The sequence below is a fragment of the Lichenostomus cassidix genome, chromosome 4 (genome assembly GCF_008360975.1).
Source record: "Lichenostomus cassidix isolate B80296 chromosome 4, HeHo_3.0, whole genome shotgun sequence".
Taxonomy (NCBI): Eukaryota; Metazoa; Chordata; class Aves; order Passeriformes; family Meliphagidae; genus Lichenostomus; species Lichenostomus cassidix.
The window spans coordinates 65,727,999-65,751,245 of record NC_139484.1 but is presented as its reverse complement, the minus strand read 5'-3'; the positions used below and the strand labels follow the sequence as shown (position 1 = coordinate 65,751,245).

General features: G+C 39.1%; 1 protein-coding gene across 2 annotated transcripts; it reads right to left on the bottom strand.

Moving 5' to 3' along the window:
- Positions 1–482: 482 nt before the first annotated feature.
- MSANTD1 (Myb/SANT DNA binding domain containing 1) lies at positions 483–22,427 on the bottom strand. 2 transcript variants are annotated; one of them, XM_085059695.1, is made up of 4 exons: positions 22,344–22,427; positions 21,657–21,921; positions 11,568–11,852; positions 483–1,538 (listed from the first exon to the last, which is right to left on the bottom strand). In XM_085059695.1, the coding sequence occupies exons 2-4, from the start codon at positions 21,908–21,910 to the stop codon at positions 1,298–1,300; spliced, it is 780 nt and encodes a 259-aa protein (XP_084915821.1). In that variant the 5' UTR covers positions 21,911–21,921; positions 22,344–22,427; the 3' UTR covers positions 483–1,297. The 2 variants fall into 2 exon arrangements, with proteins under 2 accessions (XP_084915821.1, XP_084915820.1); XM_085059694.1 differs by lacking the exon at positions 22,344–22,427 and having other exon boundaries at positions 21,657–22,071.
- Positions 22,428–23,247: the final 820 nt, after the last annotated feature.

The window sequence follows — 23,247 nt, the reverse complement described above, 5'->3', positions numbered from 1 at the left end:
CTATAGTTTCTATACTGGAATCCAACCTTTGCTCTTGCCTATAGTAAAATCAGCAGAAATATGTTTTGTAAGGAGAACACAAAAGGAAGTGGCACATAGGGAATTCTGCCGGCCAATTTTCCAATTAAGTGAAAGGTTATTTCAATGTCATGTTTCATGGAAAAGCCAAGCAAGTGCTGGTGCTTCATCACCAGTGCCTGGATACAATCCATCCTCTGTGCCTGCGGCTCCCTCGTGTGGTGCATCCCTGTGGATCTGCCTGGCAGAGCCCCATCCAGGCGTGAACTGCTCACCAAGCTGTGCCCCAGGCTGATGCTGCTGGGGAGCTGCTCAGTGCTCGCCTTGACTGCCAGCTCTGCATTCTGGGCATCAGCACCGCGGATCCTTACACTGCAATTAATAACTCTCCACCTCTGGCTGTGGTTATCATTCCCAGTATTCTTTGCTGTCCCAAAGCATGCTATCTGCCCAGCAATAAGGAGTAGGTTTCTTCTTTCTCTTTATTTCATTTGATAGACATTATATATATGTATATACACACAGTACAATATTTTTCTTTTGGGATAGAGAATAAATGGAAGTTTTCATTGCTGGTCGTTTGTCAAGTCAACAGATTCCAGTTAATAATGAAAAAAAATTAAATGTTTAATATCAAAAGCAACTTCAAGTATCTTCTATACATTTTAGTATTCAGTATATAGTAAGGTGGTCTGGGGGGGGTTCTTTTTATATCAAAAAATGTATTTGAATAGACTATTTTTACCCTCACACTTTTGAGTACTATTCATATCAGGCATGGAGTTTAAAATTATGTATCTCATGGTCCCAACTAGCTCTTCACAAGAACCATAGGTCACTTATACAATCAGGCATATGTTCCAAAACAGGGTTTAATCATCAGCAAAGTCAAGGTGCAATTACCATGTTTAGAAATGCACTATTTCATCCTCCTAAAACAGATTAAGCAGCAGTCAGTCCTTGATGTGAAGCAATATACAACACCACTGTTTGCAAAACAATACCTGACCTAGGCATAAATAGTACTTCAGTTCCCCGAGCTATTTATCCCTTAACTTTTCCATATAAAAATAATTCAACTTAGGCATATATTGCACTAATTTTATCATACTGGATAGCTCTCGCCCTGCATTATCTGTTTTCTTTGCTGAACTAGGATCACACAAGGGTTTTAATTTCCATGGAAAACCTGGGAATAGGGCAACAGACACACATATGGTGTGCAATAAATGATTATCTATAATAGCAATAATAATCTCAGAGGCATTCACAGAGGAAACTACACATTAGACTTGGAGATCATTTTCTCCAGTAGATTCATCATTCTCTCCTGTAGCTGTAAGCTTTGAACTTGAATGATGTTCTGCTGATCCAGAATCCTGCGCACTTCTCTACAGGTTTCTTCCATAGCTCTACTCAACTTCTTTTGTTCTTCCAACATAGCTTCCATTAATTTTAGCTTCTTCTTTTGGAAACTGCAGGTTTGCATTTTTCTTTTCTTAACTGGTCTTTCTTCAGCTCTGAAATGGGAATATTTGTTAAAAATTAAACTCATATTTATTTAAAAAAAAAGTTAACCTAAAATTCTATAGCATATTCTTGGCAAAGCTACAACCCAGTCATATTTTTAAACGCCTGTGTTCTCAAAAAAATTTCCTCTCAAGTTTTTATCAAGACATAAGTATTTAATGTATTATTGCATAGTATTACAGATTGTTTAAAAAAAAAAAGTTTTACATCTTATTGTTTTTAATAAGAATTTAGTATCTACTTTTAGAACCATATGCCGGTTGTGCTTGTATGATTTTGTTTTTAATTAAAAGTATTTGTCACAAATGCAGGATCCTATGGCTACCTTCTTCTCATATTTAGGTTAATGACAGGTTTAATCAAGTAGGAGCTAACAAAACAAACCACTTTCCCCTTCAAACACCTTCCATTTCAGCAGACATTTCAAGCACACTATAATATTCAGCCTATAAATTTGTTTTCACCATAATATAAAGGCAAGACTGTGTATTAAATACAATAATTAATTGCTATTGGATTAAAGTTCTGAGATTCAAAAAGAGCATTTGTAGCCCTCGCAGAACACTAGATTGTTGTTTCCAAGTCTGTCTATGTAGCCAATATGTTGATATTCCTGTAGCAGGATGTCTCTGGCTCTCTCAGAATATAGACATGAGACAAGCCTGTATCAAATTGTACATCCTCATCTGAAATATGCAGAACTGCCCTGTGGAATCTGGGGACTATTTTAAGAATTTCCTCTATGCCTTATCCTGCTGAGTTTCTGTTTTGGAAGAGAGCTATCCATGACAATAAAGAGAGTGCTCTCAAGGTGCATTGTTCACATGGCTGTTCTAACTTGGGGTGACAGTGCAACACAGTTAAAACCCCCATGGCATACAAGTGAGAACACACACACAAATCTGTGTCCCTTAACCTGTCATCTAAGAAGGAATCATGTTAAAATGTGAAAGAGGAAGAAAGGCAAGTAGAAGGCATATGTGTAAGTGTACTACACATCTGAGAAACCTCCAGATAGAGCTGGAGAACTCCTTTCCTAACTTAAAGTGATAGTCCATGTCTTCATTTACTCTTTTTGTAGCTCCAGACTGGAGTCCCCAACATCAAAGTTACCTGATGATGTGTCTTGAAGTCCCTTGACACAAACAGCAATCTCAGTCGTGTTCTGCCAAATGCAGTATCCTTCCTAAGTGAAATGCAGTAATGAGGTAGTACAGTTGTGACTAGCATGCCATGTCAACATGCTGCAGATTTTAAGAGATCCTTGAATAAGGATAACTTGAACTCTTGAGGAATGTGTTTTTATTAATGTGAAGAAGGGTAGTGGGGGTGAGGTCACTCAGCTGTGGCAGCTTTGTATCATAATTTGATTTATGTTCTTATCCTACTTGACAGGCTTTGTGCAGCAGTGACTGTGACATTCAGATCTGTCAGCAAGAGAGATAAACAATCCTTAGCACCTGAAAGGCTTAATGCAAATATAAGAAAAAGACACAAGCTCCTTGACATTTAAGAGTGCAGTGACCCAAAAAGGGTGAGATCTATGGAAAGAAACAAGTAGATTAAAATATATGCTATTAAATTTACAGAAAAAAAAAATTAGAATTGGTCATGAGGGAAAGAGAGTGCTGTCTAGTCATCTGAATGTGCCATCCCCCTGTGCACAGGCAAGAAGGAAAAACAGTCTTCCTTCAAAAATGTACACTAACAGGGCAAACCAAAACCACTGGCTTTCAGAATATCCAAGGCTTTAAGGATACTTTCACAATTCAAAGGACTTCATGATCATTATACTGGTACAGTGATGCTAAGGCAAATGAGAACTCATCAACTTTATGCTAAATAAAACTTTGGAAGGTATACAATAAACTCAGCTTTGCAGATTCTATATAACATAATTGATTTGGGGCATCAAATAAATGTGCATAAAATAAATACATGCTGCTCTGCTCAAACTGTGCATCAAGCTTGCTGCTGATCACCAAAATTATCAGTCTCACAATCTTGTGTGAATGGGTCTTGGCTGACACAAAATTCTGTTTGTCCCCATCAACTCTAAGGGCCAGAATTACTTCAAATGTGGTTCTCAAAGAGGTCAAGCAGTCTAAGGACAACACTGAATCTGTCATTCCAAGGTTCCCATCACTGCACTCACATTCACAAAGAATGCACGCTTTCTGGTAGGCAGAGCAAGACACTTTCTGGAATGGTGGTATTATTTTAGCCAAAGCCACCTTTGGAATTTAAAGTTGTCTTCACAGAGGATTTAAATGTTGAAAACCTGATGAATCTCTATTTTCTTCCCTATACAATGTTAGAAAGTAGCTGTGGTAAGACGTCTTGAAACCAGTATGAGCTCACTCCACAAGAGGGCTTGTGTGTTGTCAAAATAAGCACTGGTGAGAATGGTCCACAATAAGGAATGAGAGGGAATATCTGAGGCTTGTCAGTGATACTGAGATACACTGAGTATTGTGTGGCTTCCTTGGTAACAGTAGACACCATTAGGTTTTTAATTTCAACTGAGACAATAACAACAAAACATAAAAACCAGAAATGAAGTGATTTAGATTGAAATATCTAAAATAAGCCTTATTTTTAAGAGAGAAGAAACTTTGAAGTGTTTTCCTAGAGTCTGTAAAGGATTTTACCTGTTTTTCAGTTAAATCCATCAAAAGACTGTAAGACATGAAAACATGCATCCAAGACAGCAACTGTCTTGCACAGCTTCAGAGAGAAAAAAGCAGCAAATTCTTACTGTGTCAGCAGTATCTGCAGTCTGCTAATAACTAAAAAATACTCACTGAAGAGTGCTAGCTCAGAATTGTGTTTCAGCACAGAGAAGGGCCCCCAAAAGCAACACCACAAGGATTCTTCAAGGTCTCCCAAGTACTCTCTACATTTGTTTACAATAACAAACACAACGTGGTAATTAGCCTTCATTGAAAAGAAAGACTTATTTCAGAAATTTTCAGAAACCCCTAGCTTTGATGGTGGTCCCAATCTCCTTTTCTTTCCACTGACTGACAGTGAAAGGGTTCTGTGGTCACTCACAAGTTCACACTAAGGACTCAACTCTCACAATCCTCTCCTCTCCTCTTGCAGAATAGCTCCTGAAAGGGAGCTCTTGAGAAGAGCTCTACAAAAGAAAGCTCTAAAGAATCTAATTTACAAGCAAAGAACACTCACAACACAAAACCATGTAAAATACCCAGTGATGCCTGAAGGAGTTATTTGAATCCTGAAGTGTTTCCTCAGGTACTGAGCCATCTTTCTTGAGAAGTTCTAGGTGTCCTGGGCAGCATGTCTTCTGTCAATCCTCTCTTTCAATGACTTTTTATAGCAAAGTCCTATACAAAAGGGGGAAGCAGGGATAGGAATACAGCTTCACCACCCAGATACCCACCAGCATCAGTATCCTCAAACATTTTCAGCCAAGAGCATGCCTAGTTTGCCAATGCATAGGCACGAGCACAAGAAATGACTGACAATTGCTGTAGCATCAATAGATTTCTGTTGCCCATTCTCCATGTTGCATTCCTGTGCAGCCAACAGCTCTGTGACAACAGAGGTGCAACAGATCCTGGCAGCATCCACAGCCTCTGCTGAAGAAGCACATCCCTCTTTGCCAAGCCTAGTCTCTGAAGGTAGATTTTGAGGAAAATCGCAGGAAAAAGGGGTCTAGGGAATTAATTACCTCAAATACAATCTGCTGGTACTCTGTGTAAGATAGGAAAAGGCTGCAGGCAACTTAGACCTTAGTGAGCTACAGCTGTGCCCCTAAACAAGCCAGATAAGCAACTTTGACAGAGAATGGAGCAGTGAACCGAAGGTGTATGACTGATTAGAGAAGGCACCCATGGATAATTTGCTACCTAACTGTAGTGTAATAAGAAACACCTGCTATGCATGTGGAAAAAAAAGAAAAAAAAAAAAGGGTATAAAAAGGTGCACCAGGAACTAGGAAGAGGCTAATGCCTGCTACTGTGGTGGGTATTAGCCATGAGTCCACTATCAAATGGCAACTCTGATGTGATGAGCGTCAAGATGGTGGATTAGAAAGCAACTGGTGGTAGAGCCTAGCCAAGCAAACAGGCAGAGTGAAAGCCTGAAGAAGTATGGATGATTTAAGGAAGAAAAAAATAAAAGAGACATCTGACCCCAGGTGAGCATCTGAAAACATAGAAATACAGATTCAAATGTCAGCAGAAGAAAACTTTATTTTGGACATTCTGCTGTGATTTTTTTTTTTAAATGTTATTTGTGCGAGGTGTGAAAGGGCAAGTAGAAAGAGGCAATAGAAAAATGTTCTGTATGTAAAAAAGAGGAATGCAATTTATAGTTCAGTAAACTGAACCTGGCATGGTGCAGCAAATCCAAACTGTGTGTCCAAAATGCAAAGACCAAAATGAAAGAACAAATTCAAAGGACAGATGTGATAACTGCAATGACTGAAAAGTTGCAAGAGAGAAAAAAATCGTAGCAGTCCTGTCTACAAATCTCCAATGGACTAAAACAGCCTGATTATCCAAATTTTGGTTCAGTTTCCAGAGCGCTACTAGCTTCCAAGAGAGAAACTGGTGGAAATAAATGTCATTTGTGGTTAAAAAGCAAAAAGGAGGAATTGTGGTAAGATAGGAAGAGGCTGCAGGCAACCTTCACCTTAATAAGCTACAGCTGTGCCCCTAAACAAGAGAGATAAATAACTTTTTAGAGCATGGAGCAGTGAATGAGAACATGCATGACTGATTAGAGAAGGCACCTGTGGATATTTTGCTACCTAACTGTAAAGTAATAAGAAATACCTGTTATGCACATGAAGAAAGGGTATAAAAAGGTGCACCAGGCACTAGGAAGGGGCTGATGCCTGCCACTGTGGTGGGTGTTAGCCCTGAGTCCACTGTCAGTGCTCTTGGGCTTCCAGTGTCTACAGCAGGGAGCCTCCAACGAGTGGCACTGGTATCCCCTGACCACATGAATGAAGTAGGGAAGAGCTTTGGCATTGGGACCAGTGGAGTTCCAAGGAGAACCCCCCAAAGCTGTTTCCATGCTATGCTCTAAAACAGACACAGCTTTCCAAGGAAGCAAAGCAAGGGAAATAAATTGTTCCATCTCATCTAGGAGACTGAGCAGAAATGACAATGTGTAATGGACATGAGGGGGAACAAAGCAAAACCTCCCAGTATAATCAGGCAACATATTAGGCAAGTCTCAAATGCATTTGCTGTCTGCCTACCTAATATCAGTTTAATTCACTGTTCAATTAAAAGTTCCTTGATTGATTGCTTACACTTATCCAATCCAGCTTTTTTCAGGGATGTGTGTGAATAATTAATGAAGCAGGAGTTGAATACTAAGAGTAATCAAAATGTATTATCTCCACAAAACCATAACAACAGTTCCTCATTTCTGACTATTTCACAGCAAACAGGTCTCCAGTACCATCAGTTCCTGGAATTTATGGCTTTCAACACCAAACAGCTGCTTCGCACTGGTTTGTGCTTTTTTTAGCTACATACAAATCTAAGCAGACCTCCATAACCCATGTCTTTATGAAAAATAATTAACAATGATCTAGAAATAAGCACTATTAATATTAGAGATGATACCAAGATCTTCAGAGCATAAGGACTGAGGATGAGGCAACCTGGATCTTCGGGTGAATTAGGCTCATTCAATCATTCAAATGCATTCAGGAATTAACGAGGCTCATCCTTGAAGTGAAGCACAGAAAAGAACCACAAAAATGGCTTGGAGCCTGGGCAAAGCACCTTGCTAGGATAACAAGTCTGCATAATGAGTTAAGATGCACTACATAATGCACATAGCCTAAAGCTCAAACTTCTTTGTAGATGATGCCCATTCAGATTTAAATAGCCGTGGCATAATTTTAGAAATAGTAAAGGCTTTGCCAGAGCTGCTGTTTCCCAAATTAGCATCATCACCAAGTTTTAATGGACTTCTTTTAATTCATATCTTGGCTAATTCATGTTACCAATTCTTATTCTTTCTCCCTGTGTAAAGCCTCTGTACCAAATTAATTAATCTATATTGAAAAAAATTAAAAATACCAAAGACATTGCAATCATGGCACACAACCACCTTGCCAGAAAGCAAAAAATACTGAAAGGTTCACCAGTATACTGAAAAGAAAGGTAAGAAGTAGCATCTGAAAGTTTCATTCACTAAATTCACATAAGCAAACTCTTGTTTAAACCAGTCCCTTGTTTCTAATCACTAGAAAGAAGAGTGAATTTTCTGTCTTCAGAATTTACCAGATCTAAACCAGGCATGTAGTAAAACATCTCCCAGGGTCAAACAAATCATAGAAACAAAGGAGTGGAGGACAGCAGAGACAGGGGGCTTCTGAGTGCAGCAGTGCCCTGCTGAGGGAAAGATGTCACAGAACCTCCTCCAGAACATTTCTGGACTCCACATCAGCATAACCTAATTCAAATGGTATCTAAACAAGGAGTCAGATTAGGTGACACAGTGGTTTTATTATGGTCTTTTAATCTATGAAAGTAAGTCTTTCACCCCTATTTTCAGTACAATAGAAATGGCAGAACATGTGAAATCTGAGCCACATTCACAGCCTGTATAATAATGTTCTGTCATTGCTTTACAATGAAAACAAAGACCATAAATTAATCCACAGGATGAAAAAGCACTGTTTTCAATTAGATAAAAAGTCATAGTGGTGTCAGGAATCTGGGTTTTAAAAGTTTAAGCTGCAGTAGAAGACTCCACCACAGTGCATTATATTTTATGACCACAATAGAATAATTCTATTATTGTCAGATGTTTTGTACAGTAGAATAGTGTTGGAGCAGTGTTAGAACAATACTAAACAAATAGCAGGAACCCCTTTAAATGGATTCCAAATGTTTTCTTCAGCTACACATTTGAAACAAAAATTAAAATTAATTTTATCTTACATTAATTCTATGATCACTAACAAGCAAAATCTGGGTTTTGTAAGAAGGTCCCAAACTCAAAATTTTTCAAACAGAATGCAAAGAAAACCAGTTTCAACTATTTTTAGCTTGAGAATATGTATGTACTGATTGAAGCATAAAACTTGACATTTTTTGCTATCATGAAAGCTTAACATTCAATTGAATTTTTTAAAGTTATAATTTATATAGCCAAGTAGCCTCCTGCTATGTTCAAAGATACTGTGGCAAACACAAAGCTGGCACTCTAAAGCTGTGTTGGAGAGTTTAAAGGAATAACAGGAAAGTTTTCAGAAGTTTAAAAGTTGACTTAGAACTACTGTTTGAAAGTTTTTTTTTTCACTATCCATTGTTGCCATAACATTAGGATTTTTATTACTGGAGAAAAAATTCCCTTAGTGTAAGTTGTAAAATATACAGTTGCAGAAGGCATCTGCATTTTACATATAGATGTGTGTATATTTTTCAAAATGTTTCAAAGTGATTGTTTTGCATAGCAGTAAAGTACAAAAATAGAAAAATTGAAGGCCTAAAATGTTCTTTTGACTTCAATACCCAGAATTGTCTTTAGTTCCTTTGTGGAATCTGTTGGATCAACCATCTACTGTTTAGAGGCAAGGGCATTGACAAAAAAAGCCAAGATGGACCCAATTTTTTAACGCTGATTCTTTTCTCTCTTGTTGGCTATTTCAAAGTGTTTTTCAAATACAGGATGACACAGTAATTGCTTAAGCTGGAAATTGCTTCCTCAGTTCATAATTTTCCATTAGTAACTCTAAAAGAATTAACTTCCTTGTCTAACCATGGCACCTCTAAGTGATTTTAACCCACCTGGTATCATTAGCAAGCACTGCATTTTCTTCTGGCCAAGAAAGGGTTCCCTGCTCTCCTCTCACTCATCAGGCTAAATTAAACAGATCAAAGCTGGACAAGCTTTTCAAACCCCCTATGACTAAAGGAATAACATTTTTTCTCCTTCCAGACACATGCCCCATTATCATAAGTGCCTTCTAATTTTTAATCCAATCACAATGCTCACCTGTAATATTACAATCATCTCTCATGTGGTATTTACTGCTCAACTTTTTTAAACGCAGTGGAACTGTGTTTTAACTTGTGAAAGTGTACCTGTATTGCTGTTAGATGATATGCACAATATTCTATTGCACAAAATTCTTCTCCAATAATGGAGACTGCGAGAGCATGGCTGCATTCCTAAGCTGGGGAACAGTTTTATGGAGGTCTCACCACCCTGAGAGCTGCCCTGCCCTTCCCTCCAGCTCCCAGACCACCCTCAGCCATGCAGAACAGCCACCCCAGCAGGCAACAGCAGCACTGCAAGGGCTAAGTGGCATTATCTGCCTCAGACCTGCAGCCAGCCTGTGCCACCAGAGGCTGGATTTAAATGAGCTGCAGTCTCTACACTGGCCAAGTAAAGTTAAAATAGTTTTTACCTGAACAGGTTAGGTAATTTCCTTGGACAAAGTTGAGGAAAAATAAACCATTAAAGCTGGCTAAAATGCATCATAGCCTAAATTTTCCAGAGTTTATCACTATAGCAATAATAATAATTATTGCTATAGTTTGGTTTGAGTGATTTAAGTCCACTCTAGCTGTAAATGAAAGCATCTACATGAGAGTGAGGGTCCATCTGCAAACAGCAGGCACAACAGATGTGGGTTTGGCATTGATTAACTTGATTTTTGTGAGGGTGTCTATGTTCTGCAGTGAAACCTGGTGTGGTGACCTCTGTCCTCCCAACACAAAACCTGTGTTGTCCTGGAGTTGTCCCTAAGCTGAAAAAAGTTAACATCCAGCACTTTTAAAAAGCCTGATGTTATCAAATAGTTGAGTGAATAAACTCCATGACATTTGCCAAAATGTGACCTTCTAATTAATATTAAATAATGTTATTGTAAATCCAGTTGGGAATAAAGTTATTGCATCTGAAATGTGACTGTGGAGTTTGCAAATCCTGAAGTCAAGCGAGCATTGTATCAGGAATATCAACTACTCACTGTGAACGAGGATGAAAAAAATTGTTGCTTGTGAACAAAAAGGTTGTTACAGTTCAAAAGTTATACACACTAATAAATATTTGGTTGCCAAAAAAGAGAAAAAGTTTTAAAAAATAATCAGCTATTCAAGGACTCTTTGCTTGAATGATTGAATGAATTTATGCTAGCTTTATTCATCCAAGAGTGGGTCTGGAAACAATAATTCAAACTTGTTAGGTTGGTTCCTCTTCCAGCTCAACATCTTTACAGTTCCATGACTGACAGGTAATTTCACTGTTACAGTTAAAGCCTCACAGACTCATGATAAGGATCTCTAGGATCAACTTTTTTCCTGCCAGAAAACTGTAATCAACTCTTATTTCACACCACTCTGGATGAAAAATGAGACCAGTAAAGTCTAAAGTATGTATCAAGAGTACAACCCTGCCTTTTGTTAAACTGCTGCCTTCCAGGGAACTCCAATCATATTTAAAAAAAAGGAATCACATGTTTGTATCTTAAACTAGCATTTACTTTGAAAAAAATTACATTCTCAATTGTATCTAAAATGTTGCAATGTACTTCCAAATTGCATGAGCAGCTTTTCAGTGTCCATAGAAATACTTATTTTGCATCTTTTCACCATTTTAATAATAACTGAAGCCAGAGAAATTTCATACTCATATCAAAAGCAAAATGAGAGCAAGCCAAAAATCATCTAAGCAGTATGTTATATCTCTGATTGCACCGCAGGACTCTCTTGAACATGCCTGTACTCTTTTTATGAACACTCTCCCTGATGTGAGCCGTGACATGCATGCTGAGTTTTGGCAATAATATACAACTTTTTGCCCAGTTCTCCTACTCCCTTCCAGTCTTTCATAAGGGAATAAAGAAAATGCCCTAATTCAGCAAAGTGGCTGAGATTGGGGAACAGATCTCATTTGTGATTTACAGGAAAAAAAATACAAGAGCTGTTAGGCAAATATGTGTGAGGGTGTTCCCTTTCCATAGCAAATCTGGTTCATTCTGTAAAACACTAAAAAGAGGGAAAAATAGATGCTACCTCAGCTTGTAAGAAAGTAAGCTTGATGAGCTCTCTGAATGTTCATCTTCAAAGCATTCTTCCCTTCCTTCATATGTAAACTGGTTATATGGCAAATACAGAGGTGTAGACTTAGCTGAAGGAGACTGTGAGGCCTCTGTCTGTGATGTAGAAGGACCTGGCTGCTGGTTTTCATGCATTTTCACATCGCTGTGGTCTGTCACTTTGGATAAGATCCTATCAATGGTTTTGTAGTAAGGCCAGTCAGGTGCCACAGTTTCACTGTCAGTCATGCATTTTAATTTCCTGTAAGAAAAGGCACACAACATTAAAGCTTGTTTTCCTACAAAAAGGACTTTTCATGCAGATCTATCTCAACACATTTGTTCTGGTCACATTTAGGAGTCGAACTGAATGCTTTTAATGAGAATAAAATTAGACACTTTTCTTCTTTAACCTCCAGTGAAGCCTTTCAGGTTCTTTTCCTAGGTTTGACCTGTGATAAAAAGTTGCATGTAAACCCCAAATGAAATTCAATACAAATAAAGAACAGTACAACTTCTGATGGGAACAGGACTATGTTGGTGGTTGAATAATTTTCTTCCCCTTACAGAATGCCCAACTAACCAATCTGACAGTAGTTCCTGACAATTGCAGTAGGCAAAACACCACAGCCTTTACTAAACTGTGGGCAGCCCTGTCCTTCCACACTTTGAAGAATGAATATTTATTTTCTATAATGAATACAAGTGGCTATAAATATAATGCATATCCTTTTTTTAATATTGCCTAAAAGCTCTGAATTGCCTTGGTAAACATCCTTGTAACAACCATGAGATACAGACATCTGTTCATTTGTTACAGAATAAAGATCAGTGTAGGCAAAAGTACAGAATATCATTAATTTACAAAAAAAAAGACACCAACTAAAACAGTTATTAATGCATTAGAAACAGCATGCACAAAAAAATTACAGTGGACTATCAACCATGACCTTGTCTTTCATATGTATCTTATTATGAGATTTATTATTCAGTCCTCAGACAAGTTCACTGCTATCCCAGTAGGTACTCAGTGTTATTTTATTTTCTTTAACTGAGAAATATAAAACTGAGGTATATAGATGAAGTATACCTCTCAAAGAAGTTCAAAAGCCCAACTAGAGTCCCAAACTTTCTCTTCATTTGCCTTTCCCAGTTCAGATCTTGTTACTCTAAATCAAAATGCAGGAAGGGAACACAACAGGAAAAGCAAGACCAATGACAAATGTTCAATTTTCATAAACCAGATTTCATTCAAATTAACAAAAAGCTGAATCAAATCTGATTCTCACAGCTAGAGGTTTGCATTTGCAGGAAAAAAAAAAAGATAAAAACTATTCCTGGACACCTGGCCCACCCTCTTTTCATTGAAGCCTTTCAGGTTTTTCCGTCTCAGAATCCATCCTGCCCACACCAGTCCTGCAAGGGATAGAATTAAATAACATGTAAACATGAAGAAATGGTGCCAAACTTAAAAGTGAGAACCTGAAGTTCTTCCTTTTAAACCGCTCTCAGCCCAGAGTAAGGGGAAATCCACTAGTGAGAAAAGAAGGCAGTACGATTTGCTTAGCTTTCAAAGCCATTTAAGGATTCTTTTTTCCCTGCCCTTGCAAAGTCTGATGAGCTTTTCCAGCTATTTAGAAATGCACATCATAGTCCTGCAAAGCACAGCCTTACAGCCATCCATACTTTTTATGCCCTCTATGCATTCAAAATTTTAATTTCATACATATTTCACAACCTACTGCTGCAATTTCATAGTCAGAGAACATCGAGCACAGCCTACAAATACATGCATATCCATCTCAGACAGAAAATAGCTAAACACAGGCCTGACAACAACCATCAATTAATACTGATTATTTTTAGTTCAATTGTTTAGGCCATTTGCATGAAAAAACATATCAACTATGACTCTAAGCTAGTAGCCAAGTCTACATGCCACATTTGTTTGCCTGTTTTGAAACCCCCAATGTGTTCAAGCTATGGGGGTTGAAACTGCATTTCAATTATGCAGTGCATTCACCGTGGTCAGTCATCCCCATGGGTGAGATGGCAAAAGCCAAGGGTGACACACCTCAGCCACTGCCAGGTCCAGCAGCTGCATTAAGACTTCACAGGACATGGTTTGAGCCTTCAGGACTGCAAAACGTTGTGTCAAAAAGGGCAGGAAGAGCTCAGAGCTGATATTCTGCTGACTCTGCTCTGGGGACAGGCTTGTATTTTGCCAAATGTCAGCCAAGAGCCCCAAGTGCCCATCAGAGAGCTGCTGCCCAGCCAGGCCATCCCCTGCCATACCAGCGCTGGGCATTCGGCCATCCCAGCAGGAGGACTTTGCACTTGTCCTTGCTGAATTTGATGGGGTCTCTATCAGCCTATTTCTCCAGCCTGTCTAGGTCCCTCAGAGTGGCAGTCCTGCTCTCACAGGTACAGACTGCAGCCCCCCAGTTTGGCATCATCTGCAAAACAGGCAACATGCACTCCACCTTCTCCTTTGGAACGCTGATATTAAAAACAGGGCATGTCGCTGTACAAAATCCCTGCAGTCCTCCACTGGGAATGAGTCTCTAGGCAGAATACAAGCCATTAACAGCTACTCTCTGTGCCCAGAGATCCAGACAGCCTTCTACCCAGCTGGGAGTCCTTCCATTTGGAATAAAACAACCCAGCTTGGATACAAGGTTGTTCTTGGGGACTGTGTCAAAAGGGTTTGTACTGTCAAGGTAGACAATGCTTTGCCCTACCCTCATCCACAGATCTAGGCTTTTAATCACAGGAAGCAAGCAGGTCAGTCAGATGGGATTCAGTGCTGGTAAATCCCATTCTGGCTATTCCCAGTCACCACCTTCTCCTTTACATGACTGGAAATTGCTTCCAGGATTGCTTACTCAATGATCTTCCAAGGAGTGGAAGGGAAGAATTTTTCACTCCTGTTCCTGTCTTTTCTGAAGATTCAACAGCTTTTCCTCAGTCCCCAGGGACCTCCCTCAATCTTCACAAACTTTCAGAGAAGATTCCTGACTCAGTCCTTTTCTGTGCTGGTATTTCTGATAATTCTGCAGCAGGCACACCCAACTAAAACATGTGGGCAGTGAAGGCTGAAATAAAGATATCAAGCATCCTCAGCCTCATTTGTATCTCCTTTCATTAAATCACCCATTCCTGTGGTGATTTTGGGGCAACCCAGAAATAAATATAGGCTGGGGGATGAAGAGATTGAGAGCAGTTCTACAGGGAAGGAGCTGGGGGTGCTGGTGAATGAGAGGCTGGACATGGCCCAGCAATGTGCTGGTAGCCACAAAGCCAACCACTGCCCTGGGCTGCACCAAAAGCAGCATGGCTAGCAGGTTGAGGGAGGGGATTCTGCCCCTCTGCTTTGCTCTCCTGAGACCCCACCTGGAGAGCTACAAAAATACTCAGAGTGCCTAAGCACCTCAGCCATGGAGACAGCTGAGAGAGCTGGGCTTGTTCAGCCTGGAGAAGGCTCTGGGGAAACTTTATTGTAGATTCGGACTAGATATAAGGGAGAAATTTTTAATAAGGGTGGTGAGCCACTGAAACAGGTCACCCAGGGAAGCTGTGGGTGCTCCATCCTGGCAGTGTTCAAGGCCAGTTTGAACTGTCTGGGCTTTGAGCAGTCTGGTTTAGTGAAGGTGTCTCTGCCCATGGGAGGGGGTTGGAATGAGATGGTCTTTAAAGATCCCTTCCAACCACAACCACTCTGTGATTCAATGGAAAGTTTCCAGGAGTAGGAATTTGCTCGAGTACCTTGTTCTTGTTGTTTGAGCTCAGCTGTGCACCCAGACCCCCTCTTTTTACCAAACTATGACAATTTTGAAGGAAGAGCTGTTGCTCATTGTCTGCTCACAGAGCTGTAGAGTTGCAGTTATACAAACCCAGGTATTTCTCTGGCTCTCAATGCATTGAATGGATACTAATTCTTCTACCTCTGACTGCTTACCATAGCTCTGAGCTAAATAAAAGGGATCACTACCAGGAGGTAGACAAGAGAACTGTGTTAGCTTAAAAGCAGCACCAGCAGCAGTCAACTACCTGTATGGAGTCTGGCTCAAACACACAGGAAAAAGGATGAAACAGAGGAAGAGATGAGAAGATAAGGGGAAAGGGAGTGTCAGTCTTTTGGAAGAGAAATAGAAATGCTGCAGGTGGAGGTAAATAGGGAGAACATTCACTGGAACAGGGTTGATGGTTTAGCTTTCTGGTAAAAACAAACTAAATAGCTACCTTCATAATACTAATATCAAGTTCCAGGAGTTACTGACTTCTAAGTATTTTTTCTACAACTGCCAGAAGTCCAGAAAATCTGGTGAGACAGTTGAGAGCTTTTGTCTGCATTGAGGTAAATGTAACCCTGGAAAAACTGGAGCCTAAAGCAGAGATTAATCTACTGCCGTCAGTCATTAGTGTAATTCATCACAGCAATCTTAGTTGCTTCCAAGAGGTAGGGTTGGGGTTTTGTTTGTTTTAATGAAACATGAGGATGTTAAAAGAAACAGGACAATATGAAGGCTGGGATGCAATAGTCCAGAAATGTGAGAGCAAGATGAGCCAAACATTAACACTTTGAAACTGGGGAAATCACTGCCTTACTGAGCAAGCCAGGCAGAAAAAATGATGTAAGAAACAGAGGTAAGTGAGAAAGTCAGCAGAGTTTGCAAAATAAATTCACACTGAGTTTATCTAGACCTGTTGCTGTTTCATGAGGCTCTATTAAAATCCAGCTGAGTGCAGAGGCAACTGAGAACTCTCTCCAAAAACTCAGGGATCAAAGTTAGATTTCCAGTGGACAAATACCCAAAGCATGCCAACCCAGTTAATTTGAAAGGTGATTGCTTGTCTTATTCCAGAGAAGTGAACAAATTAATGGACTTTGAGATCCCACTGCCAAAATGCTCCAATGAATAGACTGAGACAACTGTTGAGTCATTTGTGCTGCCATTGACCTTTTTCAGACTTTATTCTCTGTGCCTATTAATCCACCTTCTAAAATAAAATTATTACATTATTATGTTCTAAAGAAGGGTGTTTTAAAATCATCCTTATTTAGTCAGCAAAAAGCAAGCAATCTATAACTTGCTTCATTTTTTAGGCTTTGCTCAAAGCAGTATTGCTTTTTTATTATTATTATTGCAGCATTTGATATTACTATTTGCCTTAAGGGATGGATACAAGATCCATCTCCTGGGGTTTCTAGGAAAAGCTTTCAAAATAAATAATAAATAGCAACTGTTTATGAACCAATGAATGGTGAGGAAAAGAAAGATGTATGAAAATACAACACTAAGTTGTGCATCTGCTATAAATTATTGAGATTAATGAGAAAGAGAGTAAAATATTCAAATTCAACTTTTTGCAGTAATTTGGCTGCACTCATATTTTATCATTTGCTGTAACAGAGGTCAAATATTCCAGTTGCATAATGTCATAGAGTATAGCAACGGATTACACAAGCAAAAATGTTTAATTGCTATCATGTACACATGAAAATAAAAAATTAGACTACTCTTTCATTCAAATCATGAGACTGATTCAAATTTACCAATCATTAACATTAATTGACTGCAATTCAAATCAAAGAGCAACAGCTGCATCCTGTTTTCTAGGCTTTGGGGAGGGTGGTGTTTTTGAAAATAATAAATTTGCATTCACACAGTTCTTATTTTTAAACATCAGAAGGAATCAGTCAAAACTGTGGACCACTGTGCAAGCTGTGCAAACCCAGCTTCCTTTTATAATCCAGTGTGTACTGTGTCAGTGGCAATATTATAACAGCAGTTACAGAGCACTGTTCCACAGTGAGATCAGCACATTAGCAGTGACAGGACAGGGCTTTCTTTAGAGGGAATAATTACAGGTTCACATGAGCTGATAGCCCTGAGGAGGCTATGTAACACAAAGAACTGGGCAATACTCTCAGTGATGCTAAACCTCAAGAGCTAGCTCGCTAATCTCAGGAAAATTTTTGATGACCAGCACATCTGAAAGCTTAACTTTGAATTCCAGGAAGCTTGACTCAGCCCTTCCTCCTTCCAAGATGGATAAATGGGGAGGTTCATGCAGCTCACCACACGGGTGTCTTTGAAGTGGAACATTAAAAACCTGGTGGCTGATCTATCCACAGCAGATATTTCAGATTTCACAGCACATCCTAAAAGCAGAACTTTACTCAAATACACCTGCAAAAAGAATTTTCCTTCCACCTATGGTGCTGTGCAGAATTTTCCACCCAGTCAATTTCCACAGTGGATGAAATGGTCCCTTAATATACTGAGACTCCAGTAAGAATTACTTCAGGTCATGGTATATTTTTTTCCCTGATTAGTTTCCTCCAAATCACTTGGACTACAGTAATGCAGAGGAATACAGGAACCACTGCCAGATCAGTCCATCGTCTTGGTGACTCTCTTCTGACAAAGGTCAGTGCTAAATATTTCAAGAATGATTTTGACAGACAGCTTTTGAGGTCACATTCACCCATAAATATACATGATTATTTTTCCATCAACAGCCAGTAATATCCTGAAACCCAATGTCTTTCATAACTCTACCTAACTGGAAGACAAACGACATCTGTATTTTTATTTAATAAATTTAATCTTCAGTAAAAATAATAATACTAAAACAACCTGCTGCTCTCTAGGTGTCAATGATTTTCAGTGGCAATGAGTTCCACGTGCTTATTATGCTGTGCAATACAGATTTATATGACTTTAACTAGTTTTACATTTCTTGCCTTGCAATTCTAATAAATAAATTCTCGTATTATGGCAAAAAAAAATCTGCTTTACATCCTGAATAACAGTGCATATTTTTATGTACCTCTAAAACTCCTTTAGCATTCACAAACTTTTCCAGTTCTCTTAATAAAGATAGCTTTCCACATCTCAGCCTAACTGTTCTCTAAACATGTTCTCATTCTCTTTTCACCTCTCTGAAATATAGGGCAGGCAGAAATAAACACAAGAATCTGAGGAGGAAATAATGAGATAAAATAGATTTCTACATGGCATTTTAACACTTGCATAATGTTTTCACCTCAGATGTGGAGGAATGGGATATGATCACCCAAAATTGCTTTTGTGATTGATGCTCATGTGCCCTGAACTAAACCTGAACTTACTTTATCCAGCAGGACAAGACCCCACATAGGATCCAAACACACCCAGAACCGGGGTGAATACTTGGGGTAGGAGCTCCTTCTGAGCCCCCTGCCACTGCACACACCCACGGAGGCTGCATTGCTGCAGAAACTGCAATAATGATTGGCCAAGAAACACTCCTTCCCTACTTGGGCATATGTGTGTCTGACTTTGACACCTTCTACTCATAGTTAATGGCTTTCAGTGAGCAGAATAAAGAAAACAATATTTACTGAACTGCCCTTTAGAATCTCATGGGCTCCTCGAACTGGAGATCACCGTTATAAACATGTTCAGTGCTCTCTATTTCAGATCCTTATATATTTCAGATCATCAGTATTTGTTTCAACAGATGTCCCAGGGTAAGTTATGCCAGTGATAGCACTTTTAAAAATCAACTTGGTTAAAAAGACTAGTAGAAATATTCAAGTGCTGCTTTTTCCTTTTATGGAAAAAATATACTTTTTTTTTCATCCATATATGTATGTGTAGTAATTTGTAAGACAGAGGTTTTATGTTCCTTTATGAAATTGTGGCACATAGCTAAATAATATGATCTGATTAAATATTTGAATGCAGTTCATTTCTGACTGTTAAAGGAAGATGAGAGGCCACTCCACCTCTGCAGCACTGTTAAGAGTTGCCTAAAGAAGTAAAGGATCTTGAAGTGGGGGAAGAAATAAGCACTCAGGTACAGAACAGCCTCCTCCTCACTCCTGCCACTGGTGCTACGTTCTCCTGTGTCACACTCACTAACCCAATGTAATCATTACAAAGTATTATCTCAAAATAGAGCATTTTCCTGCTCTCAGGATCTTCTTTTCCAGTTTGTGCCACAGTGCAGCAATGATGCCCAGAAATACAGTGATGTAATGCATCTTCCTCAAGTGTCCTGCAGGCACCCAAATGTGGATTTAAACTCAGCTGCCTCACAGCAAAGCCAGCAGTCGGTGGCCACTCACATCATTTACAGTTTAACCACAACATTCCTTATCCTCACACACCACCAAAAAGTAACCCAAAATCTAGAAACTGTAAGTAATAGCTTCTGCTTGTCCCTGTTCTCCGTGGCACCTCACCTTGACAGCACTGCACACAGGCGTGTGAACAAACAATAAGATGCATTTCATATTCCAGAGCACAGAATGAAACAGCTCTGTGACAGCACAAGGCAGTTTTTAACTCTCCTAAATTAGCATCTCAATCAATAAGCAGGGAGCTGCAAAGCACTGCAAAATAGAAAAGCAGAGTGACAACATGCGAAAGAAGCAACCTTAGAAGTTCACAGAAATAGAAGGATATTTCTTAAAAGTGCAGTTCCTCACACACACACACACAGTGCATGTATGCGAGTGATTTTATTTCTTCCCTTCCCCCAATGCAACTTTAAAGTAAAAACATTAATTAGGGAAAAATGAGACTCTCTGATTGATGACAACACTGTAAATTTAGAACAAAGGCTGACAGAAATAACCTATTCCACTTGGCAATTACGGCACTTAACTATCGTGCAGCGCTGCTGCTACAGACACCTGTAAAATCTCAGTGCTGCGAGATGCAATTCCCAGCAGGGAGGACTGCAGATTTAGCAGACTAAGCAAAAGCCTGGTAGCCAGCAACTCCCGACTTCCAAATCTGCATCCGACTGCGAATTGCTGGGTGATGCTGGACGAAAATTTATCCTGCTTCCAGCTTGCTCATCTACAGTCTGGGTGAAGGAAACTGTAGGGATTACAGCAGGGTTGGTGAAACATTTTGGAGACGTGTTTGCTACATAACGTAAGGTTTAGTATTACGGCAAATGATGTTAAACATTATGCTTGTGGATCATAGAAATGTAGAAGGACATTCAAAGTTAAGGGGTTTACAAGATTTTCCCTAGTTTTCTATTTGATGAGCAGCCTCTGCATTAAATAGAGTAAGGGTGCCTTACAGAAAAGCGAGCAGTTTTAACATGGTTGCCTGCTGTAATAACCTTTTTTATTATTAATATGAGCTTTGAGGAGAGATTAAATAAAAGAGTCACATATTTGATTTTCTTGCATTACAAGCACATAGCTCAAATCACCACTCAGAATTTCCAGTATGAGGCAGTTTGTGCTTCAGACAGATAAGAATTAAAAAAAAAAAAAAAAAAAAGATACAAAAATATTTCTAAGTTCTAATTATTTTTCTCCCTGCAAACAACAAATGCACAAATGCCTCTCATTTTCTGAAGCCAACTTCCCCTCCTGACTGCTTGCCTGTTCTTTATCATCCCCTTGTAGACACCTCCGCCCTCCCCCCGACTCCTTCGGAGCAGTATTGACGGTGCACATTGATTCTCTCTGCAGATATAATAGTTCTTTCACTGCTGCTGCTTATAATTATAGCAATGTGTGTCACTCAGTAATAAGACATTCAATTATTCTTGGCCCCGTGAAGTGTAACCCTTCAACTCACGAGACCAAAATCCAGGAGCATCAGCCCCCCCAAACATCATCCTGTTCTAGTTTTCTTTTTTTCTCTTTAACTTTGCCTTGCAATTCCATTCCTCAGTGGCCACTTGAAGCTGCAGGAGTTTCACTGCAAGGAACTGGCTGCCAAGCTAACACAAGCAGTCCCCTCAGCAAAGAGCAAAAAAAAAATAAATCTCTTTTCCCCATTAAATACATTTCCATCCCTCTGCATCATAACAACGCCGGCTAAATTTAAAGAAACAAAGTTGTCCCAGAGTTTGACATTAAATGGGGGGAAAAAATTAACAATGACGTAACAGCACTGGCAAGAGAGAATTTTAAAAGCGATATGAACAATCTTTAATCTTTTATCGACAGATTTCCTCTAGGAGACTTCTTTCTGAAAGGCAAAAATCACTGCGCCATCCCTGCTAAAATCTCTTAAAATAAAAAGAATTAACTGAAGCTTACCTGTACTGGAATGTCATATTTGTAATTTTTATCTTTATTTCCTCTCCGTGGCGAATTTCTCCAGTCATTTCAAAGAGTTTGTTAGCCATTTTCTCATAAACTTTGGCATTCCTTTTAGTTTGTTTCAGCTCATCAAAAAATTCTTCCCAAACCAGCATTAAACCTCTCATTTCTGCATCAGTCCAGTTTCTGGCCCTCCTGTGTTTCTCAGTCTGAGAAGAGACAATGTAACTGGGAATTTCTGCTGCAGCCATTGCTGACTGACCTAAAAGGGTTTTAAAAGAGGACACTTAATATAGATTGAGTTTTTAGTTGAGGTTTTTTTGTAGTGCAAGACATGCATATGTGGATAAAGAATTTGAATGACAACAGAACATATGAAACCTTTTTGCAACAGCTTGAAGCTTGAGTGCACAAAATGGGGCCTACATCTGACAGGCAGGAATTTAGTTAAAAGCTTTTAAACAGAGAAACGTCATTTTGATGTCACGTTTCCATAGCAACAGAGCAACTGCATAAGCTACAACAACAAAAACCTTTTAACTGAAAGCCAAAGAATCAGGACAAAGTTGACAGGCCATCAATATTAAAGCTTTTAAACACTTTAGGTTTAACAAAAAAAAAAGATCTATGCAGCCTTTGAGAAGCTACTTTTAAGTTTCTACTTCTTTTTTAGCTTTCCCTTACCTTTTAGGCAGACAATCTGCTAGCAGGGGGTCATGGTCGCCTGAACGAGCTTTTAAGTTGTGCCTTGACAGACTCTCTAGGAGGTTGCAAGGACTGAGGCCATGTACACAAAAAAAAAAAAAAGCTTTTTTTTTTTTGCAAAGATATTCTGCAAAAAGAATCAGCCAGCTTTATGAAAACTATACATCTCTAAGCTAATAAATGTTTAAGCAGGCAGGCTCATTAAAAAGGAGCCTGCATCTGGGCTTTAGAACATGCAAAAAAATAGTATTTAAGTGTTTATATAGAGAGAAATATATACAAAATTTCAATATAAAGCCACTTTTTTTTTCCCCGAGATGTTTTGCTGCTGATAAGCACACACTGCAGTCCTGTCAGTATGAATTTGCCTTTGTAGGTATGTATTACTGTATGTGTATTTTGTATTCCTGGTAATTTAGATGCTATTTATGCAGTCTGTGTTCTGCCTTAGGACTGCAGCAGAAGCATTTCACCTGCTTTATGGGCAACCTAAAAGGATTATTCAATGAGTTAAAAAAAGGCTGTGAGATGCTTAGAACTGTGAATAAATTGCTTTGCTGTAAAACAAGCATTTTGAGCTGGTTTTTGTATAGGGCTAAATTGTGCCAGCAGTTATATCAGAGAAGCAGGGCTTATTCATTATATTAAACACTGCAATACAAGCAGTGGGCCAAATCCTGCCCCACTTACACTCCTGCAATCTGACAATAATCTTCCACAGGAGAGTGAGATGCAGGAACTGCATTAATTCCAGCAGTACGACCAGCTGAAGGGAAAGATGTTCATTTCCTACAGTCCCAATAGAATCGTGTTATGTAAAATATAAATAAATAATCCACGGACCTTCCTTATTATTATTTTTCTGTTTCAGCATATAACAGCA